This window comes from Calypte anna, chromosome 15 (assembly GCF_003957555.1).
Source record: "Calypte anna isolate BGI_N300 chromosome 15, bCalAnn1_v1.p, whole genome shotgun sequence".
Classification (NCBI taxonomy): Eukaryota; Metazoa; Chordata; class Aves; order Apodiformes; family Trochilidae; genus Calypte; species Calypte anna.
Window position 1 is genome coordinate 8,481,153 of NC_044261.1, and position 22,305 is coordinate 8,503,457.

The 22,305-nt window shown below is 39.5% G+C and overlaps 1 protein-coding gene across 1 annotated transcript in view; it reads right to left on the bottom strand.

Moving 5' to 3' along the window:
* The window catches only part of ADGRD1 (adhesion G protein-coupled receptor D1), a 125,361-nt gene that overhangs the window by 46,032 nt on the left and 57,024 nt on the right, over positions 1–22,305 (bottom strand). Inside the window, exons 14-15 of the mRNA XM_030460696.1 lie at positions 15,949–16,022; positions 13,999–14,122 (exon numbers count right to left, since the gene is read on the bottom strand). Of these exons, the coding sequence (XP_030316556.1) occupies positions 13,999–14,122; positions 15,949–16,022 (198 nt within the window). The remainder of the gene's footprint in view (positions 1–13,998; positions 14,123–15,948; positions 16,023–22,305) is intronic.

Below are 22,305 nucleotides of genomic sequence, written 5' to 3' on the forward strand. Positions count from 1 at the left end.
TTATTTTCCCCAGACACACAACAAAAATTCACCCCCAAAGAAAGTATTTTGTCAGAGATTATCAAACCAAACCAGTTCTACCATGTAAATAATTTCTAGAGGGGAGAAACACACACACACAGTGTGCAGGACATAGTGTGCGTGTGTGTGTTTAGGACACAATGTGTCTCTGTGTTTAGGACACCTGTGAGTGTGTGTGTGTATAGGACACTGTGTGTGTAGCACATGATGTGTGTGTAGGACACTGTGTGTGTGCGCTGATGACACGTGTGCATGTGTGTGTATAGGACACTGTGTGTGTGGTTTTAGGATACAATGTGTGTGAGTGTGTGTGTTTAGGACACTGTGTGTGGTTTTAGGACACTGTGTGTGTGTGCACGCGTGCATGGTTAAGACACGCCGTGTGTCTGTGGTTTTAGAACACTTTGTGTGTATGTGTGTGATTTTAGGATGCTGTGTGTGCTTGTGTTTGTTCAGGACACTATCTGTGTGTGTGAGTGTTTAGGACACTCTGTGTGTGTTTTTAGATTAGGACAATATGTGAGTGTTTGTGCGTTTAGGGCAGTGAACACACCCAGTGTCTAAAACACTCTTACACACACACACGGAGGGTATATGTGTACTGCAAAAAACCCTGCTAGAACAGTTTAACACTTCCATATAATTTCTACAAAAATGCCCTATCACCCCTAACTCCCCCAAAGCCATCTACAGCCATTCTTCACGGATTATTCCTGAAACAGGAATAATTCAACTGTAATTGGGCAGTTCAGAAGTGACTTCCTCATCAGGGATATTCATGTCCAAAATGCATGGACCTGATCTCCTGATTGCTCAGTACACATCCCTTTCTCTTGCTACAGGTGGCCTGCAGTTCTCCAGAGGGAGGAGGGGAGCAGAGGAAGCTTTTCAAGCTTCAGGTCAGTGCAATCAGTATTTCTCAGCATTTCAAAGCTTTCTTTCTTTCACTCCCTTCACTCCCAACACCTGCAGGCAGAAAATGTCCCCTGAGGTGAAAGCTGCTCAGTGCCCATTTGGATTTACAATGCTCTGTCACAGTGTTTGCCTTGGCAAAGGCAGCCAAGATCTGCAATGGGAAAGTAATGTCTTTGTACCACACACAAGTATAGAGATACAGGGGATCCATCTAGTGGAACTGGGCAAAAATCTCTGTTTTTTGTATAATACATCCAAGAGAAGATAATAATCACACAAACACCTTTTTCTAACTCGTTTATAACTAACATGACTCTAAAAAAGCCTCTGGGTTTTTGCTCAGTCTTCCTCCAGAAACTCCTGCAGGGCAGGACAAGACATGAATCAAGTTATGTCAAGTGGAGCTTGTATTACTTAGAAACTAAAAAGCAAAAAAACCCAACAACCTCTTCCCAACAAATTAAGAACATCCATTCAAACTTAAAATAATCTACATATGTCCCCATGTCTATCAACTGGAAATTGCTCTTGATTTGCTAAATGCACCCAAAACCTGATGATGCAGAAACAATGAAGCTCTTGAGCTAATACCCACACCAGTCCAGTAACAACTTCAGAAGCCACATTCTCATCTTGCCTGGTGTGAGGGATAAAAAGCCTGCAGGTAGTTCTGAACCATTTTTTGTTTATTAAGGAAAAGGCAGAGCCTGTAATAGCTTTTTCTCCAGCTGAACAGTCAGGATGGAGGGTTCAAGGGAGCAGCTCCAGCCAGTGAAAGCAGCTCCTTTCTGTGGGTGGTATGAATTGCAGGGGAAAAACACAGGATCCAGGGTGTGGAGCCTCATGTCTAAACACACACATATGGTGTGGGAGAGAAGAGAGCCTGTATTTCAAACACAGATCTGAACTAATTTCTCACAACCCAGCTGTTGCAGCAGAGCTGGGTGCTGTGTGTCTGTGTTCACACTGCAATGGATAAGAAAAGGTTTTTCAGAAATACCAGGACTGTCAAAGCACTGTGCATCAGCAGTTAAGAAACAATTTCCTATAAATTCCAGTGCTCTGATACAGTCTAATTTCATCTTACCTCAGCTTGTCTTTTTGAAAATTTTCAGACTTTGTGCATGGTGTGGAATACAAGACAGTAATTTGGGATGATCTTGTAGTCAGCACAAAAATGCTAATCAGGCTGTAATGTTATTACTAAAGAAAATGGCATTAGAAAGTACCAAATAAACACTGAACAATCTATGGAGTAGTCCCAAGAGCCTGATTCTCACACTTGTCCCAATCTACATTAAATTATTCTCTAAAAGGTTTTGCTTCTTTGAGTTTATAATGTCATTCCCTTACTCTGCAGCAAGCTGACAAGCTGGGAAACGAGCTCTTGCAGTCCTGAGTGTCAGCAGTCATGAGCACTAAAAGACAGATGGTTCTTAGTTTCAGCTCTGAGTGTCAGCAGTCAAATAAAAAAATCATCCTCCCTATGAAATTCCCACCCTTTTAGTTTAGGATGTAACACCCTTTACCTTGCAAGTAATAGCATGGACTGGTTTCATACAGCATCTGGTGGTTACACCCATCTGCAGTACTATAATCTATTGTCTTGCTCTCTTTCTCAGTCATAAAAAAGTTAGTACATTGCTCAACATTTTTAGTTTTTAAAATCATGACCTCGAAATGATGCTGGAAAGATACCACTTCAGGCTCCTAGGATGTGTTTTCCCTTTCCGATGCTTATTAGTAACAAGCAAATGAGTGACATCTAACTCCTTGGCTTAAACATAACTGCACAGGAAGATGAAAATACATTATTATAATGGGATGGTGCTTCTCATCTCTGGAGTACCTGGAAAGGGTCAGGTGAGACTCCAAGACTTGGCCTGTGGGTTATACATGAAAAAGTTTTTGCTGTGTGCCTAGAACAGAAAGCTGTATAGAACTGATTTATATAACATTAATGAGCAGCTGTAGATACAATACAGCACAACCACCCAACAAAAAGCCAAATAGGCTGAAGAAACACAGAGCAGTGACTGGTCAGACCAAAACACTTTGGGCAGCACAGGGCTTTCTCTGCTCGGTGTCCCCATCCAGACAAACCCTTCTTTTGTGAGAAATTGGCTTATTTATTTCTCAGGCTGCTGACTGCATGTTTTATGCTTTGCAAAGGGAGCACTTTTGGCTTTCTCCAGAGGATGGGACATTTTAGGGAACCACTAATCTAAAATTTTCCTCTTCACATAGTGCAAAATATCCCTCAGTGTTTACCTTTAGAGGCAACATGTCAGATAAAGGGTTGAATTCAAATACTTAAAACCAGGTTTTGTCACAGATGATCCTGAATGGGTTTTACTATTTATTGAATCACAACTTCAGGATTTAGCCACCAAAAGTGGAAGTTTCATTGTCTAAACTTCTTTTGAAATCCCCTTTCTGAACAATAAATCATCTTCTTTCAATAAAAGAGTAGTTCTTGATCCAAAAAAGTTCTACAGTCTTACAAAATGAGCCTTGTGATCTAAGGACTACATTCAGCCTTACCTTTGTATCTTCTTGTTACTTATGGGTAGAACACAGACTATGATACTTTTTGCATGTGTTTATAGTGTATACATTTTCTGAAATGAATTACAGGTTTGCTGGTAAAAACATAATAACAGTTGTATTCTTCCCTGAGTCAAACTTGCTCTTAAGTTATATCTTAATGTCCCTTTTCTCAGTGAATCATTCCTACCATAATGTTACTTAAAATGATGTATGCTTTTACATTTTTTACATTTCACATTTGTTCATCAAACCATCTGAGATCAGCCATGAGATAATCAGCTGCTGACCTGGTCTGAAATCCACTCTCAAACCCTTCTGCTAAGGCTTGAAGCAAACTCCTATGAGACTTTTCTTGTGGGGGAGGGAAGGGAGGAGAGACAGGGGTGAAAAATCAAGTTTCAGCCAACACTATTGGAGCTGCACCTTTAAAATGCAATCTGAATCCATTTAGGAGAAGGATGAATAATTAACTTTGGCAGCCCCAGTGTTTCAGAGATATTAAGATGCTGGCCTTGCCTGATGAACCTAATGGTTTTAATTGCCTCCAGAAAGGCTGCTGAAATTCAATTTCAGTCCAGTGAGGCCTTTATTTATATATTAAGTAATAATAACAATACAAATCTCTGTTTTCCTTCAGCTTGCCAAGCACTTTGTTAGGTACATAACATTATGTTTTTTTCAAATTAACATCTGGTTTCAGTTCTGGAGGCTCAGCCTACTCGTTGAGACCACAAGAACTATTTTTGGGGGGCCATACCTAATGGCACTGCACAGTCACAACTCACAGAAAAAAAATCAGTCCAACTTGATTCAGAGGCTTCTTTTATAGAGTCACAATGTATCAGATACCACAAGTTTAGAGAAAAATACAACTTCTGAAAGTCATGCTTTGCAGAACAATCATCTTTACCACCAATTTCCAGCAGAACTGCTTTTGAATTCCCATTGTCTATTAACTCCACAATTCCTAGTGATCAGCAATGAAGTGCTATGAAGGGGGCATTAGGATTAAAGGAACATTTTCCTACAGCCAGTCAATCCTGGTGACTGGCCACTTATTTAAAACTTGCACAGAGACATAAAAAGTTTAGATCTTTCCAAATATCTCTGCCAAGGTAATAATTAGTATTTTTTAAATCCCATGATGTCCTTAAAGTCGTTCTGGATGAGATGTCATCAAACAGGAGGTAATCTGCTCATTACAAACCACACACAGAAAGTTTTTAGTTCAAACGAAGCCTGGAGGAATCATGGCAGGGAAGAAGGACTCAAATTGTGAAGTAGGACCAAATTATAATAATGTTTTGGGGGAAGAAAAGCTGATGTTAGCAAGTTTTTTCCCATATCTCTGTGTCACACAAAGCTGTGTGCTTCTTTCTGCTTCCATTTCAGGTCTAAGACTTTCAGTGTTTCTCAAAAAGTGTTAAATGCTGTATTTGGAGATTATCCTCTCTGAAACTGAAGGAGATACTTTTGCCCATACATCTAGGACTTGTACATCTGTTTTCTACTTTCTGTTCCAGCAAGAACAGACTCATCCTCTTCTCCAATAAAAAGCCAAACCAAAGTCCATCAGAGGGCTACAAGGAGAATAAAACCCAGTGTGGGCCCAGCAGGCCCGATGGTCTCTTACCAGACTCCATGTCTGGGATTTTTCAGAGCAGTTGAGGATGGTTAAATACCCACCTCCAAGTAAAATTCAATTAAAATAAGTACATCTACCTCCCTTAATCCAAAATTGGGGTTTGATTCAGAAAGGTCCATTTCAATTCAGGACTGCAGCTACCTGTGGCTTGCACAGAAACCAAAAGACCCCAGTAACCCAGCCCTGAATTTCCCTTAATTTCCCATACAGCAAGCTTTGGGGAGAAAGGCCTGAAAAATGCAAATACAGCAGAGGGATTGAACTCGAGGACAGAATGACTAAATTTGAAGATATTCAAGAGAGAACATTGATGGATAAAGGTGCAGTACAACATTTTTATACTGCACGGGGAAACCCTTCAGTCAGCAGGAAGACCCAGCTGCCAAATGGCTGAGTGTTTCATTTGAAAGATAAAAAGAAAGTCTATGCTATTTTAAGGATTCTGATCAAAATAAAGTCCCATTTCATGTTCCTCAAACAAAGGAGTTCTTTTGACCATTAGAGCACTCTTAAGTATTAGTGCCTTTCCAAAATAAGAAGTCATTTTTTGGTTCTCCTCTGCGGAGTGAAATTCAGTAACTGCCAAATAATTCTCTAAGGAAATGGAGGGGTTTAATATCCTGCAGCATTAATCCAACTTTTTCCACGTAATTCTATGGGATTAAGGACAGAACCAGAAAGTCTTCTGTTTCCTCCCATGAAAATCAACAGAGCTGTCCGGGCAGAGGAATGGAATAGCAAAAGAATGAGCAATGAAAAAGAGTTAAAAATTTGGATTAGTGTTCAAGTTTCAGGAAAGATGAGCATAGTAAAGACAAAAGAAAGAAGACACACAATCATACTGTGAAGACATCAGTGAGATGTGTTCCTCCATGGGGACAACACTCACTGCAATAAAACAGAGGGGAAAGTGGAGAGAGTCAGAAAGAGCACAGAAAGTTAACAAAGCAGTGCTACAATAAGCACATGGGCTGATTTATCTTTGTTCATCTGATGGGTAAGGGCTGTCTAAACTGTCTGCAGAGATCTCTTCAGTTAAATAAACTGTCAATGGTAATAAACAAGGACTAAAAAATTGCAGTGCCTATCCAGTTTTTAAATATGCAACACAAAAGAAAAATTACTGGACCAAGGCATTATTCTTTTTATGTTCCCAGCAACAAAAAGCATGCTGAGAAAGTAATTATATTAAAATGGCAAAACAGTAGAAATCAAAGAATGCCACAGTATTTCCATTTCATTGTCCTATGTAAGTATATAATCTGAACCTCGGCTGGCTGAAAAATTTAAGGAAAAATGTTATCATGTCAGACTGCTGTTTTTATGCCTCCTGGGTGCAATGTTTGATTAAAAACTTCAATACTAGATTTAGGAAAACAATGCCCCATCTTCTATATTACACCCCTGTCCCCATAATTTTAAAGCATTTCACAATAACAGGACATTTTCCAAACAGCCTTTATGAACATAAATAGATGCATTTTGTTGTCAGTTGGCCATACATTGTCAGAATCTGCTGTCAAACTCAGGTATAGCACAGAAAATAAAATAAAACCACACGTATCACCCAAAAGAAAAAATCTGGAATGTAAAGAGAACTTTTTGTAGATAGAACCTCACAGCCTTTTCAAAATCCTGGGCTCCCTAAAGATGCTATAGGTTGTCTCTATAGCTATTGCTCCAAGATCAGGCATTTTAAAATATTTTCCAGTTAATAAAACTTTCTCTGCTTTGAAGCCCATTGGTGAGCAGCTTGAAATACACTGATTGATCCTCCATTCTGAATTATGGAACAAGAGCTACAAACAGGATGAAAAATGAATTTATTTCTAGCTTTAAAAATGAAAAATATGTGTTTAAAAACCTGAACAATTTCTGCCACAGATTGTATGAAACTATAACTTTGCTGGATATGGCCTTCCACATGTGAACTTTATAGCAGTCATTTTTATACCCTCACAGTTAAGAAAGAGAGAGTGAAAAAAAACCAAAACGGGGGAAAATATAATTTAAGAGAATGGTCCAGGAGCAATAAATAGTAGTGTCCTGCATTGGTCACCTGTGGGTGGTGGACTCAAACCTCAAACTCTATTTTGCTGTGGAAAACAATGATTTTGCCTTTAAAATAATTTTTGAACTCTGGGTCCCCAGGTGTCCACCATCCTTTTGCTGAAATGACATTTATGTGGCAGATGGTACAAATAGCCTGGCATGCTTTGTAGTTGTTGGATCACTATGAAAATAAAAACTGCCAGATGGCTGGCATGTTTCTTGGCAGGAGCATAGGGCTCCCCTGACTGATGAGAGGAAGTAAAGCTGCCCAAAATAAAATGATAGTGCCTGAATTTTCTTTGGAGTGCTTCTGAAATGCAGCTTATTCCGTGTTGGGTTTGATTCCTGCTCTCTAGGAAGCACCTTCCTCAGTGCCACAGGAGCACTGTTCACATCTTTCCTCCCAAATTCACCTGTTCCCTGGGAACAGGACCTCTTCCCCAGCTCCATCCTCTCCAGCCAGAGGTATCCCTGGATGTTGGGCACAGGAGATGCTGTTGCTCCCCAGGCTCTGTGTTCCCACCTGAGGGAACATCTCAGCTCCCATGCTCTGCTGTCCCTCTCCAAGTTCCAACTTGTGGCCCAACAGAGAACTGTCCTGCTGCAAGGAAACCACAGCAGGGAGCATATCACCCTGAGTGCCCTCTGCTTGGATTTTCTCCAGAAGAAGCAAACATAAACCAGTGTAAATACATCAGGCTGAGTGGATTATTTATTTTTCCTACTCAGCATTATTAATGCACCTTTTTCTCCCTAAATATAACAGTGCAGGGCAGCTGTCTGCAGGGGTTTGTTCTGACTGCCCCAGATGAGGCAAAAGCTGGAACAATATCCTGTGGATCAGACATGAGTCCCCAGAGAATGCAGCTTTAGCAACGATTCACTATGAGGGATTTTTTCACTCTACCTCAGTTTCCCCCATCACAAACAGAAGCTTGATCACAAAAAAACAGTTTCCCAGAGGAGGATGACCCAAATTGGTTCATATCCACACAACTGCTCTGAACATCAGTGACACATTTTGTTGGGAAGATGCTGTTGTTAAATTCTCAATCTTACTGACCTGACCAGCCCAGTTCCCAAATTCTGATCATGTGCTGACCATTATTACATCCATGCAACTTCTTGAAGGTAACCATGGGCTGAATGGATGTATCCCTTCAGGAACATTCCGCTCATTTCTGGTCACCTTCAATTAACTTATTTATTCATTTAGACCAGTTGATGATCACCATTTCCAGAACTCCAAATAAATGCTATCAGTTTTCAAGTTAAGACCAAGATGATAAATGAATCTCAACAAGCAAGCATGAAATTGGGCCAGCCATGATACAGACATAAACCACAAATAATTTCTGCATTCCACCTGGGCCAATTCATCAGCAGGATAACAGCTCCATGCCAGACAGACATCTGAGCACCACATGGTTGTAAGTTTTTCCAAGATGGTTATTTCATTCCTGAAATAAACTTGTTACAACTGCTAATCCCCTGCACCACTGAACGTAGCTGAACTGCACATGTCCTGAGTTAATCAGCACCATTGTTTGCACTGTTCCTTCACAATCACTGTTACCTTAGGGTGTTCAAGCTTTTACTGATATTAATATAAAATCTGGAGTAGTGTTCAGCTATGCTTCTATTCCCAGCTCATTTTTAGCTAATTCACAGCATTGAAAGTTCTTTTTCTTCACACACTGCTGTATAGCACACAGATATGTGAAGGGAGGTTCACTGTGTCACATTTAAGTTAAAATTCCGGAATTTAAACTTTTTCTTTGTGACTTCTCTCCTTCAATTTCTTTCTCTGAAATACTGGAATAAAAGTGCTTTTTCATCTCAGCAGATTTCAGTCTCGGGAGATTACCTCCAGCTGGCATGCAGTAGAATAGTGACTGAATTAATCTAACCCTGTTTTGTGTAAAGATCAAGAAGAAAAATCAAGAACTCACAGCTTGTTCCTAAGAACTTTCATGCATTTCTTTGCTCCCTGGAAATTAGATCCACCTGACAGCCTGCTCCATAAATATCTAAAAAATTGTCAGCATTCCTCAGCTCACAATACTTCAAGTCTTCAAGACAAAGCATCATCAGATGCAAGATATCCTACAATTTTGTTCCTATGAATGTTCATGTGAGACACAGCATATTCCTCCCAAAGCCACGAGCATAAATTATTAACAGAATTCTGTACCTTACAATAAAATTGCAATGATAAAGAATTCTGAGAATATACAAAGGCATCTACGACCACAAGAAATGCACAAAATATGTCAATATAGAGAGATATATTCTGGATATTGGTGGAGGTGTGAAAATGAGCTGGACAAGTAGTGGCAGGAGGGGTGGCTCTGGGTAGCAGTCATTTTTATAGCATTTATATAGTTTATAGCATTTTTATAGTTCAGAGTGCATCAGAGCTGACAAAGCTGGACTGACCAGGTGGAGGAACAAAGAGAAGGAGTCAGTCAAAGAGATTCTTGTTTAAAATCAGTGTATCAGAAGAAACCATCCTTGACAAATAGTTACCATGCAAACCCAGCTTTCTGGGTCATTTGAAATGTTTAGCACAAATATTTTTGTGGCAGGTGACTTCTGAGGAAAATCACTTACTTTCAGTATTTGCTGCTTAGAGACACCTTGGCTTTGCCTGAACTCAGAATATGCCACAGTACTCAAATGGGAACAGTAAACTCTACAAAACTGCAATGTCCAATGGGTCTGTAATGAAAAGCTTATGCTATTATTATTATTATTATTATTATTATTTGTATTGTCTTCTGTGCATCTGCCTGCCTTTCTGCAAGGGGTAGTAGAACTATACAGTACTGGTTTTACTGGTCTGCTGACTGGTGCATTAGGGTAAGGCTGCCATGGTTCCCTTGGGTAGGATGTCTGCCTGTCTGTGCATTTATCAGTACAACGGAGAGAAAGGGAAATTAAACTCTCCATAGGAGAATGGAAGCATCAAGCACCCAAAGGAAAATTTCCATGAAGAATGAAGTCACTTTTTTTTGTGACAGCTTTTGATGAAAACCTCTCTAGTTTTCAGGCAATCTCTTGCCAATACTTTAGTTACTTTTTCATGAAAAGCAGACCCCTTTTTTTAAGAAACAGAATCTACACCAAAAATAAATGTTCTGTCAAAAACAGTGTTCATGTGGAAAAACTTCATCCAGTTCTATATATGGGGCCACAGATGCATAATAGCTTTATAAACAGAACTGTTCAAATGTGGGCAGTTATTTGCTCCCAACCTCCCTTTTTCTTGTCTCATATTATCTGTGAACTCCATTTACAAGAAGAAAAATAAAATATACAGAAGTTCAAGATCAAATATAACATCATTGCAACTATTTCCTAAAGCCCTGACAATCTCATATTCCAGTGGGTAATTGATATGTGCCCTTTGAACCTTGACACACAAATTTCAGAACACAGTGAATAAACATGGATACGTGTGTTAAAACCCACAGCATTTTAACATTTACTTAACAGGGTTTCAAGGACATCTGGGATAAGTTTCCAATTGCCTAGGTGGTTCAGTAGGCTCTACTGACTGAGCATGTGAAGCAAATAATTAGCAAATGTTTTAGGAATTTGTGACTGAGCATTATCTGCTCAAAAGCCAGGAAGTTTGGTTTTGCCCAAATCCTAACTTTGTGCCAGTTACACAATAAAGATACCAAATTTTTTCACTGTTAAAAAAATCAGACCCACAATATAATTCCAAACATTTTAAAGGGTGTATCTTGGTTAAAGATTTGGGATGAGTTTTTCTGATGAGCTCTGAGAAAGAGACTAAATAACAGCCAAACCAGAGGGACTGGAATTAAAGCACATTGATGGATCACATCCTTCACTGGGTTGTTGGTGGCAACACTACCAGAGACTCCACGTGGGTCCAGTGTCATTGTCACCTCACTGTAACATCACTTTGTGCAGGTGATGGGAGGGCACAGCAGCCATGTTGAGGTTTAGTTCAGGTTCATTACTCTGCAGACCAAGGAAATTTCTCCATGCTACAAGGAGTTCATAAATTCTGCCAAGTGAGGTGCATGTGAGCTTAGTTTCTAGGTGAATTTAAGTGATCAAGAAATGAAAGCTTGTTAGGTGACCAGAAATAAAAGCTTGCTTTCTGCTCAGCCTGCACAAACTTCCAGTGAGCATTCTGAATTCTCATGGGTTTGCACTAGGAACATATGCACTCCATACAGGAAATGCTCCTATTGCATTTCAGCATTCCACTTTTTCTGCCCAAAATTGCTAAAATTCTCTTCTTTTTTCTCTATACATAAATGGGATTTTAGGTGGAAGGAGTCAAAATACAACAGAAAATTACAGAAATCCCATTTTCTTTTTTTTTAAACGAGGAACCCAAACCATTTGATATAGACTATTATAGTGCTGTGTCACATGGGGAAGGTTTTTATGCATGAACCTGACTTTCTGTGAGTGTCACCCATTCACATAACATCTCAGTGGTGCTTTCACTTTGTCTTCTAGATTACCATAAAGGGGGAAAAAGAGCAATGCAAAAGCATTCTGCACAAACTTTGGCAGATGTAAATGCATTAGACCAACAAGTTAAGAAGGGAGAAAGTATTGAAAATGGAATCATTATATGACTGAGAGGAACCAGACATGTTCAGTGGGACAAGTCAGCTGTACATATCCAGCCTTTCCTAGTTATGCATTTCAGATCTCTTTAGGAAAGTTTGATTCCAAAGCCTTTGATATGAAATAGCTTTGCTCTCCAATTACTAATATTGTATAATTGAACTTATTGCAGCATCCCATTAACTATGACTGTCTTACATCTGTTTATTTGAAAGTGGGACATTTCTGTAGTATTCCCCAGTGGAAAATTGAATAATCTTTCAGTGTCATTTAATTGGTGGATTCCCTCTTTAACCCTGGATAAATCCCTGTATACTGTTCTTTAAAACAGGGTTAATTGTGGCATATTTTTTGCATGTAATATTCTCTCACAAGATGGGAAGCTCTTCAGGCACAGCTGTATTTTATTATCAGTACAAAGAGTTCCTAGAAAAATGATACTTGGAAACCAGCTGGGATCATTAGGTGCTTCACAAGTTATAAAGATAATAAGAGATAAAAACTGGATGACCTGAACAAGTTATCCCTCATCTTCAAATGTTCAGATCAGTACAAAGGGCTGTGGGTATTAATTAAATAATTTGGGTAGCAGAGTACCACATTCTACCCTCACTTTGACAGCATTACACCATCTAACCAGGATTACCAGGTGAGTAGTTGTGCTAACAGTGTTACTGACCCAGTAGCTCCCAACAGCAATTTGGGATGATTGATTCCTTGTCAAGCTTTGTCACTGCTCAGTAGAATAACCTAGACCAAAGTTCCCTTACACTGCCAGCTGAACTTCTGTATCTACCTGCAGGAACCACATGCAGCCCAGCCTGCAGCAATAGCTGTCTTGGCATCAATAGTGCCTAGAAGAAGAGCAAATCCATGTTTCAAACCAGTTAACAGGACCCTAAGACATGGCCATGCAGTCAGTACCTCCATGCCAACTGAGCTGACAAAACCCCTCTAGCTGTACCAGAGAACTTTATGCTTCGAAGCAGCATATTGTGATAAATGTAACAGCAGGACTCCTGCTGTCCTGCTGGAGCCCCTCTTCAATCTGTTAATTTATAGTGTTAGGGCAGTGTCTGCAGAAAGCTGAGAATGTGCCAGAGAGTATAAATTGGACAGACAATTCGTATATATTCCTTTGAATGTATGGTTTGTAAATTATTTATATTATTCATTCATTATTTATTAACAGAGGGTTGTTGGGAGCAGGATTTCATCATTATCTTCTTCGGATACTCCCTTACAGTAATATCCAAATAAAGCAGTAAAAGCATATTTCTCATACTCTCATGCTGTCTGCTTGTCTCCTAAGATTTAGGATGCAGACCACCTTGCCTGGTGCTGAGTTTTGGAGAGGAAGTCCAGAAGGAACAAACCAGCCCTTCACCTGCAAGGAGCAGACACTTCTCCATCTCTGAGGAAATCTCAAGGCATCATAAAGAGAAGAACATGTCTAGTGAGAACAATGTGTTTGCCATCAAAGTTTCACCTGAAACCAGTGACCAGTATGAAGAGTAAGCATAAGGTTCTGGGTAACCAGAGAATGTATTATATTCCAGCTGAAAAGAGGCTTGCTTGCTATCTCTTCAGATAAAGAAACAGAGTATATAGAAAACTAAATATAAAGGGTTCACTCCCAACTCAAAAACATCCTTGTTTTTATCATGCTCCTTCTACAGAAGTGCCTGCTTGGCAACAAGGTGGAGAACAGCAGTTGGGAGGCACTTGGAAAGCTGGCAGAGACAATGGCAGGGACCAGCTGGAGCAAAGCTTGCTTCACTTGGAGTTCAAGGTCAGCTGTTCACGTTCCACAAATCTAGTTAACAAAACCCTTAAACGGCCACATCTCAGCTATGTCTTGAAAATAAACCACAAAATCCAGTATAATGCCCTCTAGTGCTTTTTCTCCTTAGTACTTTAAGAAAACATGCCAAAAGGGTGAGAATATAGTAAAGAGAATTCCCACCTACCACAGATGTGTCTCATTTCATGCTCCATTTCAGTTCCCAAAAGCTTAGTTATTAAAGCATAGTCAAGATGTAATAAAACATCATCCCAGAGAGCAAGATGTGGAATGAATCTCAGCTGGGCATAAGTGAGTCCAGCTCCAATCACTTACTGATGTAATGTGAGAGTGCAACTGATGTATTCATGCTTCATTTTTACTAGAGGTTTACTCCTTTGCTTGATCTCACCTTCAGGGGCACCACTTGCATCAGAATGGCGAAGTTAGTGAGGTGGTTACAAAGACACACTGAGTAGTTGAGGTCTCCACTCTCACGCACACAACCTTCATCAGACCACACCCCAGTTCCATTGCTGCAAAGCACACAAAAATGGGACACAATCTGCATCAGAATGCATCTATGCAAATTAATTTGACATGTATTGTACTGGACAGGAGATAAAAAGTTTGAAAGACATCTCAGGCTGGAGCATCCAATGACACTGCCAGTGTCTTCTCAGTTCTATCGTGAAAATAGTGCAGGAAAATATTCTCAGGAACAGGGCCCTACATGATTCCCTATAGAAATATCTCCCCAGTTGTGTAACTGGTGAATGATGACTATGTTGGGTTTTTTTCTTTCATAGTATAACCAACTCATTTATGGCATTTCACCTATACCCAGATTTCTATACTCTGAGAACTATAATACCAGACAAGTCAATAATCTTGCAAAAGTCAAAAAACTCAGCATATCAAATCTGCTGCCTCTCCTTTATCCCCTATCCCACTCATCCCATTAAAGTGAAACATCCAGAATGACTGAGCATGGTTTCTGGTGACCCTTTCAAGTCAACTGGGTTTTGTCACTTTATCCCCAGGGGCAGCAAGAGCAGGAGGTGCTTGATCTGGCTGTGTGGCCAGATCCTAGGGCTGAGCAGGAAAGTGGGGTTCATACGTTTGAGGGCAAACCAGAAACCCCTGTGCTATCAGTCCTGCAGTGGAGGGGGGACACAGAAGCCACAGACACACATCTTGGGGGGCTCCAGAGGCATATTAGGTCACCCACCCTGAAGTTCAAGTCACTGATCTGTGTTTTTTGGTGCCTATTTTAAAGATAGGCATAGCCTCACTCTTACTCTGTCCTTTGGGACCTCCTTGAATTCTCAAAGAGAATCTGTTGTAGGTCAGAAACAAAATTGCTTATTCTCTGACTACCATGCACTAGGGAATAAGACCATCTTGACACAAATAAAACTCATTTGGAAGGACAGATTTCATAGTCCAGTTTCTATCCAGAGGCAATGCCTCAGGGCCCAAGTCCCAAAGGAAAACAGTACAGGAACAAGGCTCAAACCATATTCATTTGCTTCAGTAATATCTGGTTTTAATTTATTGTAATTTGTGAGTAACCGTAACAACAACTGCCAACAGCTGGGACAGTTCAACATATTTGAAACAAAACTATAATAAAACAATTACAGTGACCTTTCCATGTGCATACTGGATAGGAGGGATCACAGCATTGCAGGCCATTGCTACATCAAATAGGTTTATATCACTGTGGCTCAAAAACTGCTAATCCCCACTAAATTAAAAATCAACTATTTGTATTCTTTCTCAATTTATTCACTAAGAGCAGCATGATTGGAAAACAAAGACAGATTAAATATATTCAGAGCTAAAAAAAAACAAACCCAAAAAACCCTACTGCTTTTCGTTAGTTTCTATTTTCTGAATGAAATTTGAGATGATATTTATTTTTCTTTTATTCTGATTTGGATTCAGGGGCATGATATTTCTCCACTTCAAGCACTGACCAAAATTCACAGCTCTGAAATACTTATCTCACATGATGCTGTGATACAGGCACAGTGAAAACAATGGCTCTGCTCTGAACTTTGCCATTTTAAAATATCCAAGCATCTGCCCAAGTAGCCATACTCATAAAGCAAAATAAGCACAATTTGTAGTTTTGATTTCAAAATTCTTCAGTCTCCGTTACCTCCCCCATTACCCCTCACACAGGGTCTCTGAATATCAAGTCTCCTATTTATGGTAAGAAGCCACTATCAGATTGTGGGTTTTGTAAACCAGTGGTTCCATTTCTTTAACTATTTCCACAAATGAAAGAGAACAAGAAGACAAATGAAGTGTAATTTAAAACTAAGTTAAAAGAAGTTGATATCTTGTGACATACCTATAGTCCAGGAATGCACAGTAAAGATGAACTCTGTTACTCTTGTTTAGTGCTTGGCTGTATTGTCTGGGAGTCTGCAAGAAAGAAAATATAAACTCTAAAGGAACATTTTAAAAGGACTAAATTCTGCTATTCAACTGCTTTAACTTCTCATTGCTATAATAACTTCAGTAGACTTTTTCTAGGTTAACACAGCATAACTGAAAGCAAATTTTAGTCTTGGTAGCTTTAACACAAACTCCAGAAATGCAAAGGCTGGTGTTCAGTCTTAATTTTACACATTGGCATTAAACTCATGTCACCTTGAGTGAGAAATCCATATCCCATTTAATTGAATAGCAAATCAGAATTATTTGTTGTATATAAGCACAAATATATGGGATAATTTTTGCAGGACTGGGGTCTTACTCTTCAGCATGTACTTGGTTTTGTTGAGATTTGTTCTCATCGGGTAATAAAAATCTCACATTTTAGGACTAATAACACTGAAATATGTGCATTACAGTGACCAACTCACAGACATTTTCTTTCCACATTGGTGATTATTTTAAAACAATCAAACTGAAAGATCAATGACATAATTCAAGATTTATTTTACACACCTGAGCTTTATAATGACATGGTTTCCATCTTTCATAAACAGATGTAACCACTAACTCAATCTCCTCCATTCAGGAAGCCTTGAGACCCCATTTTCCACTCTGTTACACCAGTTTCATGACTAAATAATTCAAATTATACTGAAGTGAAGTAATAGTTTGTTACAGACAAAATATGCAAACTGGAGGATTTCCAGAATCTGCTCAATCCTTTCTAATGTATTAATACCCAAAGTCCACATTGTGTTAAACACCACCTTAAGGCAATCTTTCAAATACAAAAAGTCTTCAACATAGAGAAATCACTGGTGAATTATCAGCCTCCAGATTATTGCAACATGATTCTGTTGTCAAGCTGAAAGATAACCATGTATTGCTTTCCTTGTTTTAGACAATAAAAAAAAAAACAAAAACTCACTGCCTCACCACACTGAAATTCAACCAAGTACAAGAAGTCCCTGATGCAATGTTCCTTCTCCTCTCCCACAAGTCCAACAAATGTCAGGCACAAGGTAGCACAGTTCCCTCCTTACCAGTGATAACAAAGCATTTCTGCCTAACCCAGGACATTCACACATTCATACTGGATTTCCACACACTTCAAGTAGCTATGCTGTAGATAAGACCATTTGCTTCTTCTTAACTCACATCTCTGGATAATATAAATGGAATTTTCTTATCTGCTTAAGCAACATCCCTGGACAAAAATTTGTAGTTCTTTGACTCACCCTGTTTTCCCTAAACCCTCACCACAGAAACAGCTGAGACTGCAGGTCAGGAACCCACAGAAGCAGAGCTTTGTGAGGAGGAAAGACTGCACTTATCTGCTAAGAGTCTCCATTTTCCCCTTTGACTTTGGTGACATCCTGAAACCTTTTTTCCACGAGGGGAGCAAAGCAAACAGTAAAGCCTCAGTCTCACATGAGTGCCACACTGGGAAGTGATAATGGCACAAAGTTAATGTCCCTGATCATCAGGAAATATCTCACAGATATAAATCCCCATCTACTTATTTCACTTTCTTTCCAACTGTGGTGAGAGACATGTAGCAAAACCAAATATGTGACATTATTTAATAGAGAGGAGCCCTTCCTCACCTGTGGAAGACCTTCCCCATTGCTGGCTGTCCTGTGAAAACCCCTTGCAAGGCTTCAGATCAAACTGGTGTCTTCCTTGCCAGGTCCATCAATTCTGAACTTCCCAGTCTTTTCAGAAAGCAACCCACAATAATCTTCACCTTTAATACTGGCAGTGGTCCTGCACAGCTTCCAAATCACAAACCACCTCTGAAATATGGAGTGTCTTTCAAAAACTGCTTCCTTCCCTTTATCCCACCTCCTGCTGCTCAGAGTATTCTTGAGGAACACTGCTCCAGAGACTGCAGAAGACTAATGATGCATAACTCATGGCTGGAAAACTGCTTTCTGCAGCTCCAGTTAATTCAGAGTTTTGATGGCAGCATTCATACTGTTCTACCAGCAGCAAGTACATGTATTAAAATATTTGCCCATTATTCTGTATAATGTTATGTTCATCATCTCCGCAGCTTTCCTAAAGGAAGCAACTGAAACAATCCATAGTCAGTTTGTATTTAAAATTACTTCAGTCAGTTTGTACTTTAAAATTACCATGACAGAAAAAAAAGTGGCTAAAGAAGAGAGAAAGATCTGCTGTAGTAACAGCTTGGATGGTACGATAAATCTCATTTCTGATTTGTACCTTATATCTGGATAAATCTTGATTCTTAATATACTAAATGGGAAGGGCACCACTGCATCAGTTTGGAAGAAGGCATAGTACTTCAGTTGTGTATCTTCTTACACAAATAAATCCCAGATGTATGTTCTACCCTCAATTAAGAATCTCTGGCAAGGGACAAATTATTGTTTTTCTTCATCTTTAACTCTAAACACAGATGTCATCCATTAGACAAAGAACTACACCAAGTGAGGATATAGAGTGTCTGAGCTGTCCAGAATTGCTTGCATAGCCACATGGAAAACGGATAAGTAATGAACATAGAGGAAGGGTCCATATCTATTTGCCTATTTGCTTTTCTTCATGTTTTAACACATACGACATAGGTCTCTCAAGGCTTTTCACTGCCACTTATGATAACTGCATAAAATACTCTTCTTCTCCAGTGAAGTTCTGCAACAAATCCATCATTAGAATCACCAACATATAAGGTACTGGCTACAATGAGGAATAAACCCTCTCTGGTCTTCAACAGCTCTATTTCAAACTATTCTCTATGAAAAATCAACTGACTGAACCTCAATATTGCATTTCTTAAATTAAAGTCTGTGTGACAGCTTATATGTGACTTGGATCCTGTAACACTGAGGATATTGAACTAATGACAGTGATAACAGAAAGCTAGATATGTAAGTAGGCTTTTACACTGAAAGATTAAGTAACTTGAGTGTTTACAAAATCCTGTGAAAGGGCAGTTTATGCAGCTTCCAGCAGTGTGGAGAGGGAAAGTACCAGCATGCCAAATAATCCAGGATCTGTGCACCAGCTCTCCCTAATCCAGGTGCTTCTTATCAGTCCTTTTGTGTGGAGAGGGGACATGCAGCTGCTTCAGAAAAGAATTAAATTAAAAGAGGAAAGCAATCTCTTGTCACTGAGAAACTGTGCAAACTCTGTCTGAAGGAGCAGGTATCTTGAAGGAGGGACTGGAAGTATCTGGAGATACCTCTTACACTAACCACAGGACTCACAAGCAAACCACAGAAATTCAGTCTTAGAGCTGAGGGCACAGAGAGGCTATGCATGGATGTGTGATGGGGATGTGGTACTTACACTGCTGGGAACTGGGCACAAAGCCATGGTTAGTGGGTGAAGAGGCCAAAAAGGGGGGCCTGGGGGGCTGAAAACACTGCTGGAAACCTTCAGGAAAACCTAGTTGCAGGAAATGTCATGCACACAGTTGCAGAAGAAAAACAGTCAGCCAGCTGCTGCTGGGAAGGCTTGCCAAGGAGGAGAAGCCAAGCAGAGGGTGGGGTGAACCTTTATGAGATTAGCTTGTTTCTCCTCCCCTGAATTTAAAAGAGTAAATTTTTAGTTACATAGCAGTGACCACCAAAGGAGGAGAGAGGGTGTGTGCTTTCTAATTCAATCTGTATTTTTCTGCAATGTGAAGAAGGACAAATCTCTGGGTCAGATTTGCCATTGGTCTAAACTTAGTACCTCCAACTGCAAAGTGTTGGGTGTTGGACTTCCTGTCATCCAAAGCAGTTGACAATTTAGCCCACGAAGTTTGGAGTTCACATGTCTCTGTTTACAAAATACAGCAATTTGTCTAATTCAGAAATTTTGAAGCCTTGCCTTCTCAGCCTCAAGGAATACCTTGGATTTCTCTGAAGGTAGCAAGAAAAGACACTAAGACAAACAAGCCTCTTATCAGTATGTTCATGTCTTATTGCAGTTCATAACTGCAGTAGCCTTGAAGGTGTATGAATCAAAAGCACTTGTTATTCTGATTTATGGTTTAAATTAGAGAATAAAGTGAGGCTTCTAACTTTCAGCATTTCCTGTCCTCACACTGCCATCTTGACTGTTAGTATGCCCTATCCAGGACCACATGGTTTATTGACTTTCCTGTCCACCTTTTACAATCTACTTCTAATTACCTTGAAAAGGAAAACTTTAAAGTGCACTCATCTACTTAGCTCCCTAGAAAAAGACAAATAGAATGAAAGTCAACTATTTCTACAGTGGCTATGTTGGCAGTTTTCTTCCAAGCTGTGAGAAAACTGCATTAATCCTGGGCTTAGATCACCCAACTATTTCAATTTAGGATCTGTTTAAGTATATAAGTAGTCCATGTAAATGAAAAAAAAAAACAAAACAAACCAAAAATTGTACAAAATTCCCCTTAGTTCATGAACATGGAATGATACTGTGTTCTGCATTGAAAACCTTTAGTTGTTCCATTGAGAATCCATGCAGAGCTATGCCAAGACACACACACTGAAACAATGAGCAAAATGCTGTGTGCTTCCAGTGTCAACATGAAAGCATGCTGGATATAATTCTCAGTGGTATAGTCATACAGTTTAAAAAAGAAAAAAAATCCCATGATATCAGAAAGGAAGGAAGATTGTGACAGAGAAAAATCAGTAAAATATCAGAGGCTCTGAAATTAGAAAAGGATGTCATATAATTGAACAGGGATTGGAGTGGATCCTTGCTTTGCCTGAGGTTAGAAATAGTTAAATCATCAATTCCTATCAAAAAATATTATTAATCAAATGCTATGCCAATTGCTTTCCCCAGATGCTGTACTGGGCAAGCAGTGTGAGAAGAAAAAAAGTAATGAAAAGAAAAACCGACAAGCAACAGACTGAAAAATAGCTTGGCTGCTCTACTGATTGCACTTATATAAAGAAAGAAAAGTAGGAGGGAAAAGATGAGGAAATTGTCCTGGAACTTTTTTTTAAAAAAAATTATTGTACACAAATAATTTTATTGCTCCTGATTATGTACATCAGGCAATCTTACTATTTTTCTGAGACTATGAAGTGCACATTCCTTTAAATAAAAATGTCATCTTCTTAACAGGATCTCATCTTTTTTATGGCACTGAATGAGGGGCTTCATCCAACATCTGCCAAGACAACATCTGCTCACTTGCAGACCTCAGTGTGGGCTGTCAAGAACCATTCATCTGTAAAATAGTTGCTTATGATCTACAGAAACTGTAATTATTACTTGATGCTTACCTTTCTTTAGCTTGTCTCATTTAGCCACTTCAAAATCCCTGCTTAGAGCACAGGTAGGCTTCCTGACAACGGGAAAAGCTGGGACAGAGATTGCTGCATATACTCTATGTGCAATGCCATGACAGTACTAAAAGAGTAATAGCTCTTCTCTCTGGTTTTGGATGCTAAATAGCATAAAAGTAATTTTTTTCCAAAGTGCTCAAGGAAAACTGCAGTTTTAGCAATGAAAACTGACTGCAACCATGGGTTAAAATTATTCTTTCCCCAAACACCCATGTGCAGCTCCCTTGTGACTTCTCTGTAATTTTACAGCTAAAAAAAATATCCCACCCTAATGTAGAAGTTATATCCTTATAGATCCCCCAGGCAGTTAATATACCACAGCATCACTAGGTCAGCACTGAGGGCTGGAGCCAGGAATTTCTGAGCATGAAGTACCTTGCTCAGCCTCACTAAGCCACGTATCCTCTCTGGACTGTGCTTTGAGCCATTCCTCAATTTCAAAGATCTCAAATATATAAGAATATATTTCTTCTCTTTTTCTTTCCCTTTGGCCAGAGTGCATATGGGCATGATGAGTATTTTGCATGTATTTGTTAAAACTGGGCAGTGACAAGTAGTTGAATGCCAAATTGTTACAGCCTGGAAGCCAGAGCTATTTAAGATGCAGTATTGCAGTGTAAAACCATACCAGGCTCCCACTGACTGCAACATGGATTAATAATACAATATTGATGTAAATCATGGTAACAAATGGAAAGCACAGGAAGGCTGAAAAGGAGCCACAGAAAGAAGAGGGCTGATTTTCATTAGAGATGTATGGAGCTGACTTCAAGGGAAGGCAGGCACAAACAGAAACTGCAGGGTAAGAGCCTTTGAAATTCAGTTTGGGCAGAAACCAAGTTACACCAGTAAATATTTGATGTTTAAAAATTTTAAATGCCAGTCTGCAAGAAACAGGGCTCAGCATAGCAGCTTTCCCTTACGTGAGCACCAATAAATGCAGGACTGAACTCATGATCTGCATG